General features: G+C 37.6%; 3 protein-coding genes and 1 non-coding gene across 8 annotated transcripts in view; 2 read left to right on the top strand and 2 right to left on the bottom strand.

Moving 5' to 3' along the window:
* The first annotated feature begins 213 nt into the window (after positions 1-213).
* On the top strand, positions 214-5,768 carry LOC139949456 (splicing factor 3B subunit 6-like). The gene is made up of 4 exons (XM_071947799.1): positions 214-274; positions 1,281-1,399; positions 3,624-3,762; positions 4,301-5,768. The coding sequence occupies exons 1-4, from the start codon at positions 245-247 to the stop codon at positions 4,388-4,390; spliced, it is 378 nt and encodes a 125-aa protein (XP_071803900.1). The 5' UTR covers positions 214-244; the 3' UTR covers positions 4,391-5,768.
* On the bottom strand, positions 2,326-2,451 carry LOC139950194 (U6atac minor spliceosomal RNA). The gene has a single exon (XR_011787625.1). It is a non-coding gene; the product is annotated as a U6atac minor spliceosomal RNA (small nuclear RNA).
* A 799-nt stretch (positions 5,769-6,567) lies between the features above and the next one.
* LOC139949979 (ras-related protein Rab-20-like) lies at positions 6,568-13,457 on the top strand. Its single transcript, XM_071948591.1, has 4 exons — positions 6,568-6,734; positions 8,399-8,492; positions 8,930-8,986; positions 9,761-13,457. Exons 1-4 carry the CDS (start codon positions 6,706-6,708, stop codon positions 10,247-10,249), a joined length of 669 nt encoding a protein of 222 aa, XP_071804692.1. The 5' UTR covers positions 6,568-6,705; the 3' UTR covers positions 10,250-13,457.
* Positions 13,458-13,598: 141 nt separating this feature from the next.
* Positions 13,599-24,877, bottom strand: part of LOC139949976 (solute carrier family 22 member 18-like) — a 57,338-nt gene continuing 46,059 nt past the window's right edge. For 4 of the 5 annotated variants that reach the window (XM_071948587.1, XM_071948583.1, XM_071948585.1 and 1 more), the window contains 8 exons: positions 22,996-23,320; positions 21,464-21,707; positions 20,647-20,779; positions 19,331-19,443; positions 18,617-18,828; positions 18,011-18,112; positions 16,973-17,093; positions 13,599-16,775 (listed from right to left, as the gene is read on the bottom strand). In XM_071948587.1, the coding sequence (XP_071804688.1) occupies positions 16,618-16,775; positions 16,973-17,093; positions 18,011-18,112; positions 18,617-18,828; positions 19,331-19,443; positions 20,647-20,779; positions 21,464-21,707; positions 22,996-23,286 (1,374 nt within the window). In that variant the 5' untranslated portion in view covers positions 23,287-23,320 and the 3' untranslated portion in view covers positions 13,599-16,617. Of the gene's footprint in view, positions 16,776-16,972; positions 17,094-18,010; positions 18,113-18,616; positions 18,829-19,330; positions 19,444-20,646; positions 20,780-21,463; positions 21,708-22,995; positions 23,321-24,344; positions 24,606-24,877 lie in introns of those variants that run through there. The other variant, XM_071948582.1, reaches the window with a different exon arrangement.

The following is a 24,877-nucleotide window of genomic DNA, read 5'->3' as shown; positions in this document are numbered from 1 at the left end:
ATTATTTACCTGTAGATCGTGATTTCATTCAGCCTTCGTCACCAATGAACTATTTTTGTAAAGTAAAAAGACAACAATAAATACTAATTTTCACACAAGTCTTTTTAAATAAATATGATTAGATACAAAATATATCATTTGGTTATTTAATGTTAATATTATTTTTACTTTATTGCCAAATAATATTTTTTTAAATATACATTTTGTTCACAGTAACGTTTAATGCACGACAATTTTTTTCAAGATGGCGATGCAAGCAGCCCGTCGACAGAATGTAAGAAAAACAAATAACCTTAAAATGCATATTTCCGAGGAACGTGTTAAAGTTTAAACATATCTGACGTGTGCATGTACCTTTCAATAACACTTATGTTAATAAAAATTGTCAATATCATCCATTTCTATGTATATTATCTTATGTTGAATAACGATCGATGACTTCTTCGTTTTTCTTTTGCTGTTGACGCGTTGGTCATGCTGGTGTTGTACACAGGTGGCATGCACCCAATCCATGGCACAGTGTGACTGTGTGTGGACTATGGGTAATTGGGTACTTCACCACTGCTGTCCAGTCACTGTCCCCTGTGTGAGGGTCGAGTTTGTCCACTCCTACCGTTCGAAGAAAAATATTTCCATATCATGCCACCACCTTTTCATTTATTTTAAACTAAAAAGTAAAGTAGGCTAAATCTATTTTCTCACAATTTACAACCAAAATTTGCAAAAAATGAGATTGAGAATAGAGAATAGAATTTAGAATGAAAATGTAAAAGAAATAGTGAAAAAGTGGTAACACTACAGGGCAGGAAATGGAAATCTTTTCATCAATCCTGTTCAATCAAAAGGTTTTGACCGTCAGTTTACACACCTACCAGCAGAGAGAGCTCTTTTTTAAAACTCGCCAAATTGAGGCTCAATATGTTTTTATGAAATGTGTTCTTTGTTGGGAGCACAGACTAACTTAATCAACTAAAAAGAAGATCTGAGCTATGTTAGTCAGCAGTGTCTTTGTGAGCATTTTTACTTCAAAAAAATCACTCCGCAAATATTAAAGGACGACCAAAAAAGCTTTAATTTAAAATTGATGCAAGGAAGCATTGTTTGCATTTAAAGGTCTTGTGATAAAGCCCTTCTTTACTTTTAATTTTAAATCCTTCTGACCATAGTAGGCCGGAGGACGAAGACATTTTCTGTGCAAAATTGCTGGCTGAAATAATTTTTTTACATTTGTATTAATAAGTTTTGTTATTTTTCTAATCCTTTTATTACCTCTTGCACAGGTGAGATTACCGCCAGAAGTTAACCGCATTCTGTACATCCGTAATCTCCCATACAAGATCACTGCAGAGGAGATGTATGATATATTTGGGAAGTATGGCGCAATAAGACAGATCAGAGTGTAAGTATTTCTGCCCTCTTAAAAAAAAATTATAAAGTAAACAAATCCACTAAAAGGTGCTCAAAAGCTCAAGGCGCTGTAACAAAGGAAGAGAAAAAAAAAAAAAAAGCTAAAAGAAAATTCAGTTAGAAACTAAATGCTTTTGTCCTTTCTCTTAAGTCTCATCCTTGTTAATAGACAAGAATAATAGAGCTTGGTTCTTTCTTATTTCAATAAGGGATTCAAAATGCATGAAGGGGTATTAGGCAAACAGACTGGAAGGCCCCGTTCTTGATATTTTTACCGAAGCAAAGTCAAGTTAAATTTATCAAGAATCAGGCCTCACCGTGTTTAAACAACTATTTTAAAGGGGATTTCAACACACTTTGATTTCCATTCATACTTTTCCGTTAAAAGCATACAAAAAACCTAATAAAAATAGTCATGTTAGTCTAATAGGTAAAACAAGAAGGGTAGTACTACTAGTAGTAGCACTTCTAAAAAAATGTAAATGTTGAGAACAAATCGGACAGTTTAGCCAAAACCATGAACTCGTTGTTGAATAGCTCATCTCTTAAGTTTAAAACTGTTACCTGCAAGTTTTATACTTTCGCGAGCCAAAAATGCCGCTTAATTAGAGTTGGTAATTTTGCGCGCCAACAAATCATCTCATAGCGCTCTCTTTTGACTAATAAGGTCAGGTATTTTTTAAGCACTTTGATACAGAAGACGGAGAGATGACCAAAGAGATGCATTGTTTGGCAACAGACAGCTCAGGATAGAATGAAATGGAGTATTGGTGAAGAGTTTTTCCTCCTACGCGGAGTGAAATAGGCTAGAAAGAAAAACTGTATTCATATCGCACATTTAAACCTGGTCTTGTGTCCAAACTGTCCCAGGTATTGACAAAGAAATTCTCAAATAGGTGTTCTGTGCTTAGAACACAAAAAAAAACTTGGTTAGATGCCACAAAGTAATGGCATTGCCTTAACCATTTGTGTGTTATAAACGCCTCACGGCGTCTTCCGTCCTTGTCAAGGGGAGTGCTAACCTTCTCTCCTTTCATACAACACATCTGATTAATCTGCCGCCAGTCACCTATATACACCAATATTCTCTGAAAAATTTACTCATGGGTGTTAACCATAAAAGTTGGTAGAATTCATGATTTTTTTCCACACTGACCACCATACAAATATATTTGGGTAAGAGCCTTAATTTATCTGCCTCCCGCAATGTATTTTTAGAAAGAATCTATGGCGTCAATTTGTATTTATGAGGGTTTTTCTTCTTTACTTAGGCATGCTGGGAAATATGCAAATTAGCATGACTCAGCAATTTTGTATGGTGCAATATTGCACAAGATTGTCATAGTTATGGTGGATTGTGTTGATATTGTTTGAACTCAAACTAACAATAAATGAGTTTTTGTTTTAATTATCAATCATTCAATCAATAATTTCTTTGTTTTAACAGTTTAAAGGGGAATTGTGTTAAATTAATAATATTTGTACACGCTATGAACTTGCAGATTTATTATTTGTTTCTGTTTAGCATTGAGTTTTAGAAAAGAGAACATTGATGACTGACTGGCTGGAAAAGTATTCTACAATTTGGATATTCCCTCCAAAGCACACTTTGTTTGCATAATTAATAAGAAAACTAATGAAGGGCATAATTTGACACTTGACAGACATATACATGTAGGCCTAAAGTTTGACAAGAGATCACAACAAAGTATATAACAAAAGAAAACAAAGTTAGTAAAAAAAAATTTAGACTTAAAAAAATTGTTGCTACGTACCTGGTTCAGGCGGGCCTTTGCATAGCAACCAACACCGTGATTTGTTTTCCTGTTACCTTGGTAACAATGCACATTTGCTGCACAAACCAAATTTACATTAAAATGTGACGAAACAACTGTAACTTTGAAGTAGTTTGTGTACTAGTCTTCAAAGTATTCGCGTTGTGACCAACCAAGACATAATTGTTTTAATGTAACTTGCAATGACTTATTTTTTTTCACATTTTTTTCCAGTTGGCTTGGAATTCAAACTTTCTTTATCCACCAACCAACATCCCTCCAAAGTTTAACTTTGTATAAATGCATCACCCAACATGCCCCAAACTTTTGGGCACTAACCAGATCTGTATACCTTGTCCAATGATAACAAGTGCACTGATAAATCCTTCAAGTTCAGGCCATCCCATTTCATTATTGTTGTTGTATATTTGAATATTCCAGTGGTACCAACCCAGACACCAAAGGAACAGCATATGTTGTGTATGAAGACATCTTCGATGCTAAGAATGCATGCGATCATCTCTCAGGTTTCAATGTCTGTGGCCGATACCTCGTTGTCCTGTACTACCAACCTAACAGAGTAAGCTTTTTAATCCTATTTGTAACTTTCTTGACATTTTTACTTTTCATTCTAAATTTCTGTTAGTAAATAATATTCAATTTGGCCTGTGGTCCTCGAAATGCGGTTTATATGAAATGAAATGAAATGAAAGTCTATCAAGTTATCTTACTTGTTATTACTGATTAACATATAATATCGCCAGAGTGTATGTTAGCAGGTTTACTTCTGCCTACACTCTTTTCTTAGCTGAGCAAAGTCATGGCCCGAATTTTGGGGTGGGGGTAATCCAAGCTCAAAATACTCCTTCAAACCAAATTATACAGTTATTTTACCATCCTTAAAAAGGCCCCCCCCCTCTCAATATGGCAAATTGTGCAGACATTTGGCCTGACTTTGCCCGTCTTTTGCTCAGTTTTTCAAAACACAATGGGGCGGAGCTTAATGGATCTGTCTATTAAGAAGAGTACACTTTCTTTTAAAAAGGTTGAAAATTAAGTTTTGTAGTATTGGCTATAACAAATTTTGCTACCTCTTTATTTCCTTCTCTCCCATCCAGGCGTTCAAGAAGCTGGACCAGGCCAAGAAACAAGCGGAACTGGACAAGATGAAAGCAAAATATGGACTAAGCACACCGGAAATGAAGTAGCAGACTACAAACCCCAGGAACTTTTCAATTTGAATAAATATGTACATTCAGCAAGATGTTGATAGTGCAAAGACCTGCTACGAGTCGGAACAGCTCTCATTTATGGCAACAAACTGCCAGTGGATGATAGGGACTCTATAAACTGCTCATGGGGCTAGCACTCTGCTGCAATTTGGCAACAGTTGTTACCAGACCATGGTTGTCCCAATTATAAAGTGGGTCCCTCGCAGTGACCAACTATGGCCTCAGCATTGGGTACCAGGATTTATGGATGGACACCTTGACATGCCCGATGTGCTTCACCTATTGATGACGGATTTGTGAAACGTTAAATCTCCACCATCCTGCGATCATAGGTCATCAAATTTGTTTAATTCATTGTTTTTTTAGTTTTTTTAAACAAGAATTTGCTGCCCCTTATTGGAAGTAGAAACAAATCTTTACTGAAATGACATTGGTTTGTGTTGGTTTTTCGTTGAATGACTTTCTCTTTCATAGAGATTGACGAATATTGAAGGTATTTCTTATGCTCTTGGTAAGGCTTTGGTTTCTTGAAGTAAACAAATCAAGTCACTTTTAACCCTTTTTTCGGACCATTCACTTCTGTATAATCATCACAAAACGCCCAGACATAATCAAATTGTGTCAGTGAAAATGTCAATCAGAAATCAAGCCTAAAAAGTAGTAAGTTTTGTGTTTAGAAATTGGGATACTATGTTAACATACTACATTAGATAATTTCATATCCATCTATGACCTTTACTTTGACCTCTTTATGTGTCCACAAGAAGGCCAAACCTTGTGGGCGTTTTGATACAAGCCGCTTGTGGCGGCTATGGTCTTTAAATGGTTTAAGAAGATTAAAGAAGAAACAGAAGAAGGGAGACTAAGTATTACTTAGTAGTTTTGTGTTTAGAAATTTGGATAGTATGTTTACATGCTACATTAGATAATTTCATATCTTTTACTTTGACCTCTTTATGTGACCAGAAGTAGGCCAAACCTTGGGGGCGTTTTGATACAAGCCGCTTGTGGCCGCTATGGTCTCTATTAAAAGGTTAAAGAAGAAACGGAAGGAGGGAGACTTAGTAACATACCTAAAAGTTCCCAGAAGCAGTTGACTAGTCCAGTTCTTGTAAGACTGACATCGAAGTATGAAAGAAGATCTCTTGGCATGATGTTACTAGAGCTCCGGAGCAGGGCCTTAATAGCTGTGCATTTCCATTGTTGAATCAGCGTTTTACCTGTAGTGTAAATGACAGTGGGATGATAATGCATTAGGTGTATTGCCAGATGTTTTTATTCATTTAATTTCTCGTTGGAAGTGTAACATGTTGACTAAGAAAAACTTTGTAATAAATTTTTTAAAAGCTTAGAACCTCTCTCATGTTGTCATTTACTTTTGTAGTTCGTAAAATTTAAGAATTAGTTTTGTCCCAAGTGTAGAATACAGCATAAATATTTTAACAACAAGTATTGCAGGTTGCCCATTTGACAATGTTTGATTTAGTGCTATGAATTTGAACAACTTGGTGTTGTTCGACTTGCTGAAACCTTGCTTGAACACCCACTTGAGATCGAAAACCCCCCACAAATAAATGTTTCCATACAATAAATAAACCCCCTAAACCATGATTTTGCCCCTGCTTCAACCTCCACCCCATATGTAAGTCTGTAACCCACTACACCCAGGTTTGCCCGAAGGTTCCTCATTTATGTTCAATGAGTTATTCAATCTGATTGCGGAAATGTTCATGGTTTAAATTAAGGTTACCCTTAATGGGCCACCAAGGCAATGAACATTGGGGCAATCGACTCCGTACAGTAAGCCTGTATGTGATTTTAAAAAACAGCAGCAGAAGTTCATATAAAAAAACCTTTTACTTATCCAAAAGTTTGTCCTTTAAATTATTAGGGCGCCACCAACGGCCGGTAAATGGTTAAACATTAGAATTGGTGATACAAAAAATATTGCCCAGTCACTTAGAATACTAGTCATGTTTACAATTTTGTCAACAGTAAACACAACTCAAAATATGTGTATAAAATATTTTTCAACTACTTTATTTTGAATTATATACCAAAAATAAAGTATACCAATCTTAAAAGTTGGCGTTTTCGTGGTAAATTTGTAATTTAATTATTGACATTATCTTCTAATACACCATTGTTTCAGAACTAAAACAAAGGTTCAGAAATGGTTCAGTTACTTTCGGAAGTTTGCAGATTATGACATATTTCTGCAATAATAAGTTCAGATATGATGATAAATTGACTGCTGCAGAAATAAACAACAGTTGTGTGTTGTTTTCGGAATGTCTGCGCCGCAAGCAAAGAAGAGGGCGTAAGTATTTGTTGCATCCGCTTAAAAAACAACCTTTTTTGTAGCGTTATTAACTAGGTTTAAATGGCCTACGTTAATTACGTTGCAATTCACATTGCATGTACGGTTGTTTCTTGGTTGGGTCGTCATGGTCGTGGGTTTTTTATTGGGGTATTTGTTTGTTTGTATGTTTAATGTTTCTTTGGTCAGATGATCTTCCCTCAACAAGGTCTTTTAATCAACAAACATTGGTATATTTTCAGAGAAACGATTTCGGCCAGCATGCAATTGACTGAAATTGTTTTGACACACGACACTGCAGTGCCTGCACTGATTCCCCATAAATCGGTCCAATCCACTCCGTATCCTTGGCCCCAGCAGCATGCAGCAGCCTGGTATCAAAATCCGTTTTGCTTTTTTGGAAAACCATCTGCAACGATCTGTATCATGAAACTTACCGATCTAATGCTTCAAGTTGCAGATAGCATAGCACTACACTTGGAATTGTTCAAATATGTATCACAGGTTTTGAGTAAAAATCAAATGAATTTTGAGTGTGAATTTTCTCAATGATCTTGACAACTTGTTTTCGAATTGCGCATGGTCTCATAATTAGTCGGGTTCCCTCAACCACTTATCATGAACGGTACGGAAAACTACATGTTTGAAGAATTTTTTTTTATAAGGCTTTATAATTTTTTTTTCTTAAAACAGTGGCTTTCTTTCTCTACTTTTTTTTACCTCTCTGCGTACCCCGGTTGATTGGATTCAGTCCCTACCCCTGGTTAGGTCGCCATGCTGCCTGACTGAACAGGTCTTCTCTATTTTTCTTGAGGATCCTCCCATGTCTAAAAACTGAAATGTCTATTGTCCTCTTCAAAAAATTAAGGATGCTTTAATTCAGATAAATTTAGATTCTGGTACGTGTACATAGAGGGCAATACTTGTGTACTAACAACTGAAATCTGTGGTTAACTCGTTTGGTTTCGAACCCACAATCTTGAGATTGCATCTTCACTCAGGCCCTGCAGTCCTGTCTAACCAGTGTAACCACTTAGCATTGTTTTCATTTCAATTTTCTAAATATTGTTGATATTGTTATTGATCAATCATACTTTACTGACCCGACAAGACACACACGCCACCCAAATGATATTACACGTAGTCTCAGTCTTACCTGCCTGCCTGCATACTGTAGAAATAGCTCAAAAAGCACTTTCCTCTGTAGATACAGTTTACCACAGTTGGAGGCAAATCTTCTTAAATTCAATTCAAGTTTCATTCCGGATCTACATTCGTCCTTTTGTACAATGTATGAATTTGATGCTCAACTTCCAAACACTGCAGATAGGAAAACAGTATTTTGAGGCATTTACTTATAATTAAACTCCTACCTCCATATGATTATGAATAAAGTTAGCAAAATGTCTTCCCTGACTAATGTACTTTCCATTCTGCTAACTACATGTACGCTATCCAGGCCTGTATGCTTCATTTCCGAAAGGGCAAGGGCACTAAGGCCAAGGTACATGTAAAGGGCACCCTATGAATAAATTGTCAATTTCTACACGAGCATTTCAAGGGCACCAAGGCAATGACCAGGGGGCATGGAGGCAACCGCCTTGGTTGCCTCCGTGAAGTATCAGGCCTGGTTAACCGTACTGTTGAATTACTTCTCTCACCAGGGATATGAAAGTGGTCATAATCGGTGATGCCTTCGTTGGGAAAACCACTTTCATCCGGCGGTACATGGAGAGGACATTCTCAGAAAATTTGGGGGTAAGTTTTTATGTGTCATTAAAACATGGTAATCTTATAAAGTTCAATGCACTTACTCTTAATAGAAACAAAAAACTGCTTTAATAGGATATTACTCTACTCCTTTTGCACAGGCTGCATACTCCCCTCCGGGGAGCTGAGATGGTTTGAACCATCGGAATGAATTAAGGCCCAGTAACCAGGGGTAATAATGTTGGAAGAGCTTTGAGAAGCCCTCTGGGTGTGAAAAGCGCTATTATAAAAACTGGTTATAGTTATTATTTTGATATTAGCCTGTCGGCCATTTAGTTCCGCTAAAAGGGATCCAATCACCCCAGGGATCAGTGGGTGACATTTTTATTGGATCTCCTTCCTAAAAGTCTGCAGACTGCTGGTTTTAAATGACTTAATGCTTGCATAAAGATCATAGATGCCTTTTTGTTTCATCCATACTTTAGACTGTTGGTGCCTGCTTTTTCCTTAAACAATGGAAGGACTACAATGTGGCAATATGGGTGAGTACTCGGGCAAAGGCATACCATTATAGAATGTTAATGTTCTGCTATGGGTATGTTCAGACAGCAGACTAAGTTAGCCCTGAACTGGTTTAACTTTCGAGGTGGTCGTAATAAAAATTCCTCTTGCGTTTGGACAGCACTGAGTTAAACCCGATACAGTTTATCTTCACCTTTAAGATTTCAACGCAGGCGCAACCCCATTACTCCATTATCCGGTTTATTGTCGTGTTCATTGGTCACTGTGTGTTTACGTACATGTAATGATCACGGAGGTCAATGGGTCATCTGTTGTGAGTTAATTCCGATGTGGTATTTTTTGTTGTCCACACACAGTCTTAAAAAGATAAACCCAAAGTGGTCTAAAGATAAATCCCCTAGCTCGACGGTCTAACTTTTGTGGGTTGAACCCGATTTGGTCTCACTTCAGAGCCGTTCAGACACAGTGCACACAGAGTTGAGCTCGATCAGGTTGAACCATGAGTTAAACCATGGAGGTAGAAATAATTCTACCTCCATGGTTAAACCGACTTAAGTACTGTGTCATGTTCACAACTTTACAGTAAACATGCTGTTTGATAACAAACTAAATGAAACCATACAAAGACCTTATCAATGCCGTTTGCAATTGCTCATAGAGGTGCCCCTTAAACCAGAGGGAAATTGTGGTGCCCCTTCAAGAAAGCGAAGTTCAAGATCTGTGTTTGATGAAATAACAAAAAAAAAAAAAAAAAAAATACCTTGATGATGATATTGTATCTGTTGATATTGTAGGACACAGCGGGGGAAGAACGTTTCTCAGGGTTGAGCTCCTTCTACTGCCGGGATGCCTCGGCGGCCATCGTTGCCTATGACATCAGCAACCAGCGCTCCTTCGAACTCCTCTCAGAGCGCTACCTCCCGCTCCTTGACGCGGCAAAGGAAGACTGCCTACTCTGCATCACAGGCATGAAACTAGACATCATCGATGATAAAACCAGAGAGGTCGACCGGTGCCACGCCGAGAAGTTCGCCATGGAGTTGAACGCAAACCGTTTTAAGGTGGACGCCACCAAGAAGCCGTACTTTGAAACAAGCTCGCTAACTGGCGAAAACGTAGATGAGGTTTTTGACTTTATATTCTCAACGCTCTTGCCCACAGATAAGGACAACTCTAGTATTCATCGGTCGGGTAGTCAGCAGAGTAGAGGACTTATACATGTTGAGGATGATGACCTGCAGAGCAGATCAGAGATTAGAAGATCTAAAAATTGTTGTAAATGAAATTATTGAATCACCTTGACTGAGCTTTACTAAGTTCTTCTTCTAATCATGTTCAAAGGCACCGGACACTATTGGTAATTACTCAAAATAATTGTTAGCATAAAAACTTACTTGGTAACGAGCAATGGAGAGCTGTCGATAGTACAAAACATCGTTTGAAACAGCTCTGAAGTAACATAGTTTTTGAGAAGGAGGTAATTTCTGGAGTCTTTTAATATTACTTTAGGCATCTGAAAGCACACAAATTGTGCAACAAGGGTGTTTTTTCTTTCATAATTTTCTTGCAACTCCAATGACCAATTGAGTCCAAATTTTTACAGGTTTGATATTCATTGCATATGTTGGGATACACCAAGTGAGAATACTGGTCTTTGACAATTACAAAAAGCGTCCAATGCCTTTGAGATGCAAGATTCGTTATCATTCACGAAGTGTCTCCGTGTGCTCTTGATCCTTTCAGAAAAGATTCAGTCTGGCAAATCTGTGATGTTGATATTTTCAATCTTACCTTTGTTGAATGTAAACGCCCTTTCAGAAACACGCGATTCAGAAATGTATTATGTTTTTTAATCTAAATTACAGGTCACAGATTTTTATTAAAAACAAAAACCGAACATCTCACCATTATTAAAGTATACCCTTTGGTTTTTTATCTGATTGATTGGTTTTATATCAATATAAACCACAAGGGACACTGACTGGGTATTTTTTTATTTTTTATATTGGGGGTTGAACAAAGAATTGACTAGAGTGGGATTGGAAGCTCCGGATTAATGATTGTTTTTTTTTTCTGAAATAAATAAATAAATAAATATATTCAATAAAACTAACCCTTGAATAAATTTATTCAATAAAACTAACCCTTGAAAAATTCATTTCAAAAGGTGGTAGAATTATTGAGACAGTCCCTAAAAATCTGGCGGGTTATGTCCAAGCAGGAAGAATAATCCGCAATTTGAATACGCACAAATTTCATGCAGAAATGTTTCTCAGATTAAAACGTTTTTGAATCCCTCTCTCTCTGAAACCACATTCCTAAAGAAGGGAATTGTTTCTCAATATGTTAAACATTATCAACAGCTGCAGTGGTTCATAACAAGCAAGTTTCTGTGGTCGGTCATTAATTTGTGGAGCGATAACCAAGGTGCGAGGTACATGTATAATTGCCCTTTAAATGTCTTAATATATGGTTGCACCAGAGCAGTCTTACATTTGGTGTCGCTGTATCTGGAATCATTTTAAAAGCATTTACATTTTGCAATATTTAAGGTTCGTTCAGTTAGAATGTCAGTTTATGCAATTACGTATTCAAGTCATGTTGACAATTAGATTATTTATCATCTTATAGGTAAATGACTTCTTACATTGTATTAAAAGATGTATAACTTTTAAAATGTTTTTTTTTTTTTTTAAATGCTGTTTACAGAATGCTTAGAAAGATCACACCAACCTTGACAACAACAAAAATTTATTTCCTTTTTATTTTTACCTTTTTTTTTTTACTAAAATCGACGTTTGAAGAAACAAAAGTCTGTTTTCAAAGAAATTGCTATTCAGAATTAGTGAATAAATTTGTTAAAGTTATTATTCCAAATTGAAGCCCTACATTCCACCTTAAAAAAAATTGTCAAATTTGTTATAAAGCAAAAATGTTATAATCATAATCATGGACTAAGCAATTGAAAGTGTAACTGTTCCCACTCCGTTTTGACAGAACTACTTCCGTTTCAGTTTAAAACACGCATTAAAATTCATGCATGTTTCCCATATTCATCAAAACTGGAGTTTTTTTTTGTGGTTATTGCAGTCAACTTTTTCAGACACGCACGCTGTGAGCAATTAGCCTGATTTACTTTTAGTTGTTTATATACCGTGTTGTTATTACCAACAATGCCTGATTTAGCGTTTAGTTGTTTATATACAGTGCTGTTACAGCCAAAACAAGGATATGACTTTTTTGTACCGTTGTGACACATAAAATTTGCAATCAAATTACATGTAAACATCATGGTAAGCCAGTGAATGATTTTATGAGTGTGCTCCATGGTTAACTAAAGGTTGACTATTTTGACTCAAACCCAGGCTGGTCGACCATTGGTTGACTACTGTAGAAGACCAATTGGAACCAGCCTCATGATGACTACGGTTTCTTTCGTGGTCCCGATAGCCTGTTCCATGCTAACATGTGTAAAGTGCAAAGGGGAACCAGTGACACTATAGCGAAACCGCATGAGGGAATGGAGTGTTGAATACTGTCGTAGTACCAATGGTTGACTAAACTTCCAAATGAGTCGTTCTAGTGTGTCAGTACACATGTATGTTGCTGGTCAGCGGTTGACTAAAAGTGCACACTCGAACTTGCACAGAAAAAATGTTTGAACTGAACATTAATTGTTTGTATACAACTGACTAGCAAATGATGATTTTTTTAGTAGTAACTGATACTAAGCCAAATAGATAACAAAAACATAAACTTATCAACTCTTAACCAACTTTGTATAAATATTTTCTTACAAAACCACTTAAATTTTTGTTTAAAATATAGTTTTATTTATAAATAAAACTGTTGTGGAATCACAAAATAAAGTTGATCAAATGCCACATTATATGCGTATATTTATATCTGGCTCACTTTTTATTGTCCATTTAAATTGAGTGTTCACATGATACTCTAATCACAAATGGTTTTGTTTAGCCTACATTGATTAACAATTGAAAAGTGATATTCAAGATTATTTGAAAAGGAAAGTACATCTCAAATTATGGAAGACTTTTATTCATTAAAATACTTTTTGCCGAGAAGTTAAATAACAAAATATCGCATTCAGAAAATGACTGCACTGTATTTTACACCATCCCCAAATTTCATGCAGCTGCAGAAAATACTTCTTAAAAATCACTGCTTAGCAATAGTGAGTTTAATACTAGTCACAAATTGTACATGCACATGAACACATTTGAATGGAATTTCTGCTATACATATATAATAAGCAATAAATTAGTATATTTTTTTCTATACTATGGCATGATTTTTATAGATTTAAAACTATAAGTTAAACACCATTCGAATATATGAATATTACAAAAGTAACTATTCAAAATTTAGTTTACAAATGGCAGGATTTGAAGAAGACAAAATTAATCTTCAAACAAAACGGAAATACCTTTGAAAAATAGCCTGGAAGTGCAATTAACATACCCGTTAACTTAACTATAAAAAAAAAAACATTTTTCCTGGCAAATACCAATACAATACCAAGTTTCAGAATTTAGTAACAAAAAGGGTTATACAGGGTACAGTAAAATAAAAAGAATACTGGCAGTACCCAACCTATGATTATGATTGTATTTTATACCCTTTCATCAACAATTGGCATCCAAATACATCCATGTGACACATTTCACATAATAATTGTAAACAAGTGTTGTTTACATTTCCTTTCTTCTCCACCATTATTAAAGGCAGTGGACACTATTGGTAATTGTCAAAGACCAGTCTTCTCACTTGGTGTATCTCAACATATGCATGAAATAACAAACCTGTAAATTGAGCTCAATTGGTCGTCGAAGTTGCGAGACAATAATGAAAGAAAAAACACCCTTGTCACACGAAGTTGTGTGCGTTTAGATGGTTGATTTCGAGACCTCGAAATCAAATTCGTGGAAAATTACTTCTTTCTCGAAAACTACGTCACTTCAGAGGGAGCCGTTTCTCACAATGTTTTATACTATCAACCTCTGCCCATTACTCGTTACCAAGTAAGGTTTTATGCTAATAAATATTTTGAGAAACTACCACTGCATTTTTAATTTCCTAAGGCCCTACTCACAGTTGGATTTGGAAGCAAATGTTCATTCAATAATAAGAAAATAAGAAAATTAGAAGGCTTACCGGCTGCATGCAACGCGTCGTCCGTTGGAGCTCCGCGGCCATTTTGATTCAAATACTGCACGTGCGATTGCGGACGTGACGGAAACCACTACGCGACTGGCCGCCGACGAACGCACTTGTTTGCTGCCAGGCCGATTTAAAAACGGCTCACACGGCGCCAAGAAACTTAACAATGAGTACAAGTTTGCACGGCACAGCGACAGCCCTGCTCCCAATTGAACGCGATGCCATTGCCACCAAACCGCAGAAACAAAAAATTTTTAGCGGTCGATAAGGGCCGTTCTTGCGCCCGACTTGATGGACGCAGCGGCCGCCAAAAGTCCTCTTCAAAGTTACCGGACGGACTGGACGCTTGCCTAGGCCGAAATCGCTCATCATAAACGCCACCCAAAACCGAAGCTAGGGGCCAAGCACATGGTATTATTATAAGCACATTATTATAAGCAACGATGCTGCAAGAGATGGATCTCTAAAATTGACAGAAAATAATAAAATGCCGATAGCCATTTAACCAAAGTATCGATCCCTTTTTTCAGTGCCGTCGCCTGGTTGAAAACAAGCCCCTCCCCTCAAGCCCCCAAAACAAATATGATGGCCGTGTTTCGATCGATATAACATCTATTAAATCTGATGGCTGTGTTGCAATCGAGTTTGCCACTAACAATAATTGGAAAATCAACAACATTTCCAGGTCCCAAAATGTAGTGCTTGACTTGTTTTTCGTTTGTTTGGCTATTTGATTGGGTTTTTACTACATCATTACTTTTGTTATTACTAATAAAGCCTACACTTTTAAGTTCAACTTTGAAATTAAATCATAGCCAGCCAGACTAAGTGGCTTGCTCTTTCACAACACTGGTAACAAAATTACTGGCGTTCATAGTTACCTATGTAACTTTAACAAATGCAATAGTGTATTTGACTTTAACCCTTCAAAGATCATCTGAAACATAGCTAATTTCGGTTAGCATTTTTATTATAGAAATATTTATGGAAAAAAATAAAAGAAACAAAAATAATATGATTTTGTCTTTTGAAATGTAGATGGAAAACATGAGAATTGTTTTGCAAATGTCCTTTTTGGGACACGACCTTTACTTTTGGAGAATGGAAGTGAAAGCATGGTGGAAGTAAATCATATCTTGCAGCCATTTGTGGCCACTACGGGCATTTTGGAACCAGCCACTTGCGGCCACTAAAGTTAAAGGTTTTATACAGAATTGGTAAGGGTATAACACATCATAGAATGTTCATGATTATGAAGTTCATACTAGCCTTTTTTTCTGTGACATATTTCCCTCTAAAACAAAGTCAAAATGCGAGGAAACTGTGTCTGAAAACCTAAAAGGTTATTACAACCAAAATTAAGGACAATCTGTTTATATGCTGAAAAGTTGGCATGGTTTTTCACTATTTTCTTCTGACTCACAGAGCGGATTAAGCCCAAACTTAAACAGGTTTGTTATTACAGATGGCTGATCACACTAAACATGAACACCGCATGCGACTATTTTGTCAGCTGTACCAATCCTGTATCATACCTTTAATAAGAGTCATATAAACATGATTTGTATACTGTGGATTAAAGCCATTATACACTTTCGGAACAGAAAAAAAACAAAAAAAAGTTCACAGATTTATAAATAACTTACAGGGTTTACAGAAGGTAATGGTAAAAGACTTCTCTTGAAATATTATTCCATGAAACGCTTTACTTTTTGAGAAAACATTAAAATAATAATCAATTCTCAACATCGAGAATTACGGATTATAGTAAACACATGTCATGACACGGCGAAACGTGCGGAAACAAGAATGGGTTTTCCAGTTATTATCTCCCGACTCCGATGACCTATTGAGCCTAAATTTTCACAGTTTTGTTATTTTATATAAGTTGTGATACACAAGGTGTGGGGCTTGCGGAAAATACTGTTTACCAAAAGTGTCCAATGGCTTTAATACAGATCATATAAATGAATTTATACAGACCATATAAATGAAATTCAACCAAACCTCCAGTGTACTTATACACAACTAGCTATTGGTAAACTCCTCTACAGGAAGAATACTGAAATCTAAACAACAGGCTTTACAGGCACAAGACACATTTGGTAAAAAACATTAGTATAAAACTCACTTGGTAATGAGCAACAGAGAGTATAAAACAATGTGAGAAACGACACCCTCTAAAGTAACATAGTTACTTACATAGATCCTCTCTCACTAAAATATTTGAATCTGAGCTCAGGTAACTGAAAGCACACAAATTTGTGCAAAAAGGGTGTTTTTTCCCTTTATTTTCTTGCAACTTTGATTGTGACCAAAGTTTCACAGATTTGTTATTCTATGCATACACCAAGTGAGAATACTGGTCTTTTTTAATAACCAATCGAGTCCAGTGCCTTTATAAGGCCCCTCTCCAAAACAGCAAGAAATTCACAATGCATGCCACTGTGCACGAAGACAACCCTGTTGCTCAATTACGGAACAGTATTGCAAGCAATATACAATTGACCACGACACCTACAATACCAAATGAGTAGAAACCACAGGCTGCCAGAAGAGCTCCCCCTATTGTCGGTGCAAACGTGTTGACCAACGAACCGCCAGCATAACCCAAACCTAACATGGTACCTAAATAAGACAACATGGAATTTTTCTTGTTAGAAAGTTAAGTACATATATATGTATAGTTTATTTGTAGTTTATTTCACCAAGGGGCGTAAATGGGTACCTGCGAGGGTAGAGGTTGATTTTGTGTAATGTCAGACTTTGAAAGGAGAGGGGGGGGGGGGGGGGGGTAAACAGAAGATGAAATATATAATACACACCTGTATCAGTGGCTGTGACTATCTTGGTCATTACTGTACTTAGGATGACAGAGATCACACTGTTACCGATTGTTAATGGAAGCATAACAACCATCAGATGGAGAATATCCTGAGCTAGTGCCTGCAATTCAAATCAGTATAAATAGTCACTAACAAATCAATTATATAATAGATGTTAAATTTGCATCAGGGATAAAGCATATTAATTTGGTTTTCCCATACACCAATGTGTTATAGCACTGTATACTCAGTGCTTTCCCCCCCCCCCCCCCCCCCCCCCCCCCCCGAGTCCTGTGGAAAACATAGGATTCGACCTGTCTCTAGCTACCGGGCAATCCTCGGTAGTCTAGTTGGTAAGACACTACTCTAGAATTGCAAAGGTCGTGGGTTTGAATCCCACCTGAGTAATATGCCTGTGATACTTTTCTTCACAGGACTCAGGAAAGTACTGAGTATACAGTGCTAACACACATCGGTGTATGGGAAAACCAAAATTAATATAAATCAATTAAAGCAAACTTTTTCAACTGCACAATGAAATACTTAAAATAGACACAAGACTTGAATCAGCAGTTTTGAAGTCACAATTGGAGCTAGTCAGCTACAACCTTGTTCATAAGTGTGGTCGATCTCACCATTTTTTCCCCAGCATGCCTTAATCGTTTTATTCTACATACCCGCTCAAGTATGGTAAACTACAAAAAGCATCAAGTTAGAAAGCGACTGGTCCCCTTTCATTCTTCTTTGACCTTGTGATTTGTCTTACTGTATACAGTTTAGGTTGATCAAATAAAAACCTGATTCATTTCCAAGGGAATCGTGTCAGAATACTTCATTTGACACCCCGTACTAATGTCCTACAAGCCCATACAGTCGCTCAAAGGTTTTTAACAAACGTGCAAGCAAAAAGTCTTTTTGGCCAGTCAGTGTTGTTTTTAATACATCACTACCAGGGGTTAGTGAGGAGAGGTATTGACGGCACACTGCTCATAGTATCGAGGCTGAGTAAGCTATCATAAAAGTTCTGTGAAAACTCACCAATAGTCCGAAGGATCCTATTAAGATGACCACAGATGCCCTGAGAAGTGCCATATCACTGAAACGTTTAGTCAATGGTCCCATGCAAAACCCTTGTATAAGCTGCAGTCAAATCAAATAATATATCACATCAAAGTTAATACTTAACTTGCATGCAAAGTGTAGCCCAATTATTATAAAATAAAACCCAAAAGTTTAATTTGTTGCTTTTAAAATGTAACAACTAATCCAAACTTCTTGCGTACATTTTGATTTACCAGAATCATAACAACCACATACGTGAAAAACATTTAATAATACAATAAAATAGTGTCATATAACAGTTCTGGCCTTTATTACACAGCAACGACCCTGCAAGGATTGTAAACAGCAGTTAAAGAACGAGTCACTACTTGTCTTGCACCAAGACAGTGCGTCGTATCCGAAAATAACCGGTTAAAAACAGACAGAGCTCCAGCTGGTTATTATCAACCGTTTAAACACCCCCACGTGACGCACTCTCCACCAACAGGAATAGAGAAACTGTCCGAGGTATAAATGAATTATATGTCAAACCCTAACACCAGTATTTTGTTGAAATACATTTTCTAAGTTGTTGACACTTACCATTCCAACGACAGCCATGCCAGACAACATGTAGCCATTGTACTCTGCCGTTAAGTGAAATCTTTCCATAAGGATCATGGGAAACATGCTCTGGAGTATAGCGTTGGGCAATGCTGAAACCATGGTAACGGTCAGGAAAAATAGCGCCCCCGGTGTCTGCGTTACCAGACTGATGTATTTTTCCATGTTGAAAATTCCACTGTTTGTATTTTCTGTTGTTTCAGGAAAAAGAAAATCATGTATTATGTTCACATTTTTCATTATAAAGGTTTTATACACGGTTGGTAAAGCTGAAAACAAAGTTCATGTTTTGTCTGCTCAACGAATACCTTTAATGCTAAACTTTAATTTTAACTTTAAAGATTACAAGCTTCAGCCAGGACTACATTTCGTGGAACCGAATTTCGCGGTATGAACCATAAAACAGAGCCGAGACAGTATAGACCTTATGCTGCCAACATCTTGGTCATGTTCCCTGTATCCAATGACAGTAATGGATGCTGATATTCTTTTCACAAAAAGGAACCAGACTAATTCTTCTTCCAGCCTCAGTTTGGTTACATTGATTTGAATGGGAGAAAATCAAGATGGTCGCACCGTGATAAAGGTCTATTGGTCCCTGTCTACAACATGCTTTTGTCTAGTACTCAGACTAATAACAATTGTATTTCAAGATTACCTAAAATGAAATTGTAAAAGTTCAACTGAACCTACCTTCCTGTGTCTTGACTGGAACGACTCGTTTGGTTTGTGACGGAATGAAGATCTGTATGAGCACTACACTGAGCAAGGAACCCAGGCAGGATACCAGGGCAGCATGCTGCTCACTGTAAACAAGACAGACAAATACCACAATAATGCTCAGTTCTTGTAGCATATTATCTTTTTCGCCCGGCCCCAGCGGCCTGTCTATCCAGGACCGCTGGGATGGGCTAATCGCTTGAACAGATTCTTGTTCAGGGAGTACGTCATGCGCAGCTACAGTGCATAGAAATATGGTGCAGTGCGAGTGTGTTGCATAATGGGACTGCGCATCATTAAACCAATGACAGTGCATGATACATTTGCCCATCCCAGCGCCTTCGGTTAAAGCAAGGCGCTGGGGACGAGCGAAATTATCTTTATGCATCTCAAAGCACTCACTATTTTAGTGACGGGTGCAAAGAGTACTATTTCAACTATGAGACCCATTTATTTGTTATTAGATGATCTTCCCGTCCAGGAAACTTGGCCAACTCTCACAAGGGGATATGTACACACACCAAGCTGGCACTAGCCAATCTCTCTCAGACAAACATTGGTTTAACGTCTATGATTATGAATGCACAATTCAAGAAAATGATTATACTGAATTGAGTTATTTATGTCTGCTCTGGATCCAGCAATTGATGTATAGGTCAGTAGTCAGACTACACTTATTAAAAGACAAAATAAATGACATGTTCATGTTTTATAGAAACCAGTGTATACGCCTCTCTTAATATTTATGCATGAGGTACGTCACAATGCTAACTCAAAACGAGGCGATGGGCACAGCCACTGCAAGTGATGGGGGACGTGCGCCCATAGCCTCATTTTGGGTAAGAATTGTGACGTCATGCATAAATATTAAGAGAGGCGTATAGGTTTTGAAAGTAGCTGTAGATATGAATAAGTAACACCCTCAACTGCTGCGTACAGTTCTAAACATCCATTGGCGGGACCATATTACAAACAAAGAGGTAGGTCTTAATGGCAATCTACCGCCAATATCCAAAACCGTAAAGCAGAGATGTCTACAGTTTGCTGGACACTGTTTGCGAACAGCTGATCAACCCGGGGCACCTGATCTTCTGGAATCCTTCTGTTGGATATCCAAATCACAGCCAGAGGAAAAATGAGCAATCCAGGCACCATCACCAAAGACACGAATTTCAATCTCATCGGGACCCAACAACTCATGAGAAATAAAGCAACCTGGCACCACTTCATCAAAACTGCTTCTACTATCGTCCAAGGATGAAGGATGATGATGATGAACACCCTCTTACCTGTAGTATTTGGTGACAAGGCCCCCTACCAGTGGGCCTATAGACATGCCAAGACCGTAGGATAAGTTGATCCGTCCAAGCGCCTCTGCTCTCTGAGACTCATCAGTCAAGTCCGACATGACCATCTGAGTACCTACATATACACACAAACAAATGGAAATGTGGGATCTGAAACATTACACATGGTGGGAAATCAAACATAAAGGTATTTGTACCCGAGTCACTGCGTACACAAGTCACTTCGTACCCAAGTTTGTACCCAAGTAACTTTGTACCCAAGTAACTTTGTACCCAAGTTTATACCCAAGTTTATACCTAAGTCACTTCTATCCCAAGTGACTTCATACCCAAGTCACTTCGTACCCAAGTTTATACCCAAGTCACTTCGTACCCAAGTCACTTCATACTCAAGTCACTTCGTACCCAAGTCACTTCGTACCCAAGTTTATACCCAAGTCACTTCATACTCAAGTCACTTCGTACCCAAGTCACTTCGTACCCAAGTTTATACCCAAGTCACTTCATACCCAAGTCACTTCGTATCCAAGTCACTTCGTACCCAAGTTTGTACCCAGGTCACTTCGAACCAAAGTCAAGTCATATGAGTATGATTGACACACAGATTATCATGCACTAAGCATGTACGAAATTACTTTGAGCCAACATTTTCACAGATTTGTAATTTGATTCATACGTTGGGATACACCAAGTGAGAATACTGGTCTTTGACAATTACCAAACGTATGTGCCTTTAATACACATCAGCAAAAGGTTAAAGATAAACTAACATACATTTACAAACAGTATCCAATCATACCATGATTTGCACTAAGGAAGAGAGCAGGAACACGAGACAGGAACACAATAGCCCCTGTTGTTGCGATTCCAAGAAGACCATACATAGCTGCAGCCATAGCGAAGGCTAACGTCAGAGCAGCTCGCCCACCATACAAGTCACCAAACCGTCCGTAGAATGGCCCTCCAACTAGCTGCACAAAGTTATAGAAGGTCTGTAGGTAGCCATACACCACCATGTCCATACCAAGTTTCTTTGTCAAGTACTAAATAAGAAAGCAAATTCACAAAGTAAGCATTAACAAAAGATTGATTCAAGCAGAATAAGATACTTCTTTTACGCGTGAAGAAACATCTTTGGTCTCAAAACTCATCACTCTGAAAGTTTGTATACTTATACTCAGTGCCTTGAGTACCTTGTTTGGTAGATACGTGCCCTATTTAAGACTTAGATATTATTATTATATTATCTGTCTTATGGCGAGTCCTAGCTGAGCTAGTGCACTGAACACTGGTTCTAGTGGCTGCAGTCATCAAAGGATTGGTTTGAATCCTGGTCCTGACACTTGTGTCCTTGATCAAGACACAATCTATAATAGACCGATTCATTAGGCTCCGCCCATGACGCACATGTGCGCAAGAACACGTGGGGCTCTCCAATGCCTTTCTGCACAACTTTGCCGCGCGCGCCAAGATACGCACCTGCATGTTGGACCTTATTTGTCTGCCCTTCGTTGCGTTGTGATTGTTCAATACTAATATGTTAACCTGAAAGGGCAGAGGTGATTAATTAAAGGTGGATGGTCATAGATTGGTTTTTGTTAACATAAAATGTTGATTTGAACCAAAAATGAATTTTCTTGATCCCCGATGCAAAAAAACAATCTCACATGTACTATTTCAGACTGGTATCTGAATTGTTGCTTACCGCACAATTTGTCGGTTAGTAATCTTCTTTGTTAAAAGCAGCTCTTTACTTGAAGCCCAGAGTTTGAGTCAAGTTAGTCTTGGTCTAAGACGTTACTATCACTGAGAACATAAAGTGAGAAACCCGATAACAGAGGGCGCGCTTTTCTTCTTAGATTCTGGCGACGTGACTGTCGCAGAAGCTGAATATGAAACCAAGAATCTTGACGCCCTCTGTTGTTTGAATTGATCCATTCGGTGCGAACTACCAGCGATGGTTGGTAAATCATCGTTGGAATTGATCCATGCGAATGTCTTTAAACCAACACTAGAGTCCAGTGCACTTAATTTTTGTTAATTTTTTTAGACACACAAGGCCTGAAGGCCACTTCAAGGTGAGGGCTACAATTTAATTTTTGCCAGTAGGGGCCGTTGCCACCTACTCCTGGTGCTGAAACAGGGATACCCCCTTTACAGTCCATACGGATGTAGGCTAGGGCAGGGTATCATCCATCTGAAGCCTGGCTGGTAGAGCAGAAAGCACTACCTCCCCAACTTTACAAAGCAATCATGACTGTAGGCTTACCATCCAACTAAATAAATTTGCGGTAAATATCAAACAGACCTAAGGGGTCTCTCCACACTTACTGGTAAGACTCCAACTTGGATCCAGAAACAAAATGCATAGAGAAAGATGTTGACATGGAGTGTCCTCTTCACGACCACCCATGAGATGTTGGAAGATGCCTTCTGCGAGAAATCAATGGATGAATGTTTCTGGGATGGGGACATACCCCCTTGATTACCAGTGTCATCCGACTGGCGGTTTGTGTCCATTGTAGTTGTTTCTGTTTCCACTGTGCCCATTCCTTTACTCGATTCAGCAGACCTATTCCTAAGCGTGGATTGGCTGGCTGGATCAGTTGTTTCTTGAGGCATTTCTAACGTTCAAATGTTCATGAACTATTGTGACCTGTTATGGATAAATCATAATACAGTTTTGTTTAAATAAGTTTGAAGGCAGGGGTGTAAAACTTTGTTGGACTTATACAGTTAGTTTAAAAACTTATTTAATCATTATTTGCTCTCTAAATTAACTTCCTCACTAAGGAATGATGGGTGAAATTTATAGGTTATAAAGCCTTTTGTTTGTACCCCATTATCCATTATGATACTTACTGATACTTACAGAACCTCATCAGGCTCTGAGGTTAGACTTGGTCTATTTGAATGAAGTGTCACACTAGTTCTTAATTTTCAAATAACGGGAAAACCCACCCTTGTTTCTGCGCGTTTCGCCATGTCATGACATGTGTTTAAAATAAATCCGTAATTCTCGCTTCAAGAATTTATATTGTTTTAATGTTTTCTCAAAAAGTAAAGCATTTCATGGAACAATATTTCAAGGAAATCTTTCACCATTACCTTCTGTAAACCCTGTAAATTATTTGTAAGCCTGTGAACTTTTTTTTTTTTTTCTGTACCGAAAGTGTATAAAATATAATGGCTTTAAACACAAATCTTAAATAAATCTCATATATTTTTAGAAATAACATTATTTTCTACCTTCTAAATAAAAAAAAATGTACACCGTACTGTTGGAACATGGAGTGGTTGGAAATAAATAAATAGTATTATTTAATAAATTAAATACAAGTAACACTGACAGGGGGACTGTAGCAAGCCAATTGGCAATTGTCTAGTTGCTGAACAGGCTTTGGAAGTGGCTGAAAAATAAATGTAGGTACGGGTACGTGGGATAGTGCAAATACGCTGGACTCCCTCCCACCTTCTTGCAGAGGAGTCCAACGTACATGTGTGTACCTAATGGGGCTATGAAATGATAGACCCGTGTCCCCCGTGTACTGTAACTGTGTAAGAATAGTAACAAAAAACCTTTCATTTGCCCTTAGAAATTAATACCGGTACCCATCCATGGCCATGTGCTTATTTTAATCCTATAAATAATAATGCACTTTCTCAAAGAAAGAACACACCATAGATTTCAGACAGTCATCGACAGGCGTCAGACTCCGAAACAATCCAGCTGTTGTAGTATAGTAGGCCTACTGTTCATCTCCAGCGCAAAGTCAAGTTTTACGCCTGAATGATTTACAACATAACTTCCCTATGTACTCGTGTTCAGCCGACGTGTAACTTTATTTACGTAAACAACTTTGGAGCTAAACTTGACCAAGTCCGCTAAGTGTAATTGCTCCCGACAAAAATGCTTCAACAAAAATTTGTTTAAGCATTTTATTTATAAATAATGCAATCTTTCTTGCAAATAATCGCCCAAATGTTACCAAGATATATCATATTTAAAAAATATGAAAAAACTAATCTGAAAAATAGCGATTTGCGAAGCAATTTTAATAGTATGACTGTGTAGCTAGTTTAATAATGCCGCTTGAATTATTCAAAGCGCTGCTCCCAGACGTATGTCCATTTCTAAGCGTAACCTACACATCGGATTCTTTTCCTTTTGCTTTCTCGCTGGGTTACCAGACTAGAATTTTCCTAAGATAAT

The sequence above is a fragment of the Asterias amurensis genome, chromosome 17 (genome assembly GCF_032118995.1).
Source record: "Asterias amurensis chromosome 17, ASM3211899v1".
Classification (NCBI taxonomy): Eukaryota; Metazoa; Echinodermata; class Asteroidea; order Forcipulatida; family Asteriidae; genus Asterias; species Asterias amurensis.
The sequence above is the reverse complement of the archived record's forward strand: the minus strand, read 5'-3'. Positions and strand labels throughout refer to the sequence as shown.

Excerpts from the sequence above, each read along its gene's own strand:
- LOC139949979 (XM_071948591.1), top strand. The coding sequence starts at position 6,706 with ATGTCTGCGCCGCAAGCAAAGAAGAGGGC. Across the intron at positions 8,493-8,929 it reads CATTCTCAGAAAATTTGGGG|ACTGTTGGTGCCTGCTTTTT; the intron begins GTAAGTTTTTAT and ends TCCATACTTTAG. Across the intron at positions 8,987-9,760 it reads ACTACAATGTGGCAATATGG|GACACAGCGGGGGAAGAACG; the intron begins GTGAGTACTCGG and ends TTGATATTGTAG.
- LOC139949456 (XM_071947799.1), top strand. The coding sequence starts at position 245 with ATGGCGATGCAAGCAGCCCGTCGACAGAAT. Across the intron at positions 1,400-3,623 it reads GCAATAAGACAGATCAGAGT|TGGTACCAACCCAGACACCA; the intron begins GTAAGTATTTCT and ends TGAATATTCCAG. Across the intron at positions 3,763-4,300 it reads TGTACTACCAACCTAACAGA|GCGTTCAAGAAGCTGGACCA; the intron begins GTAAGCTTTTTA and ends TCTCCCATCCAG.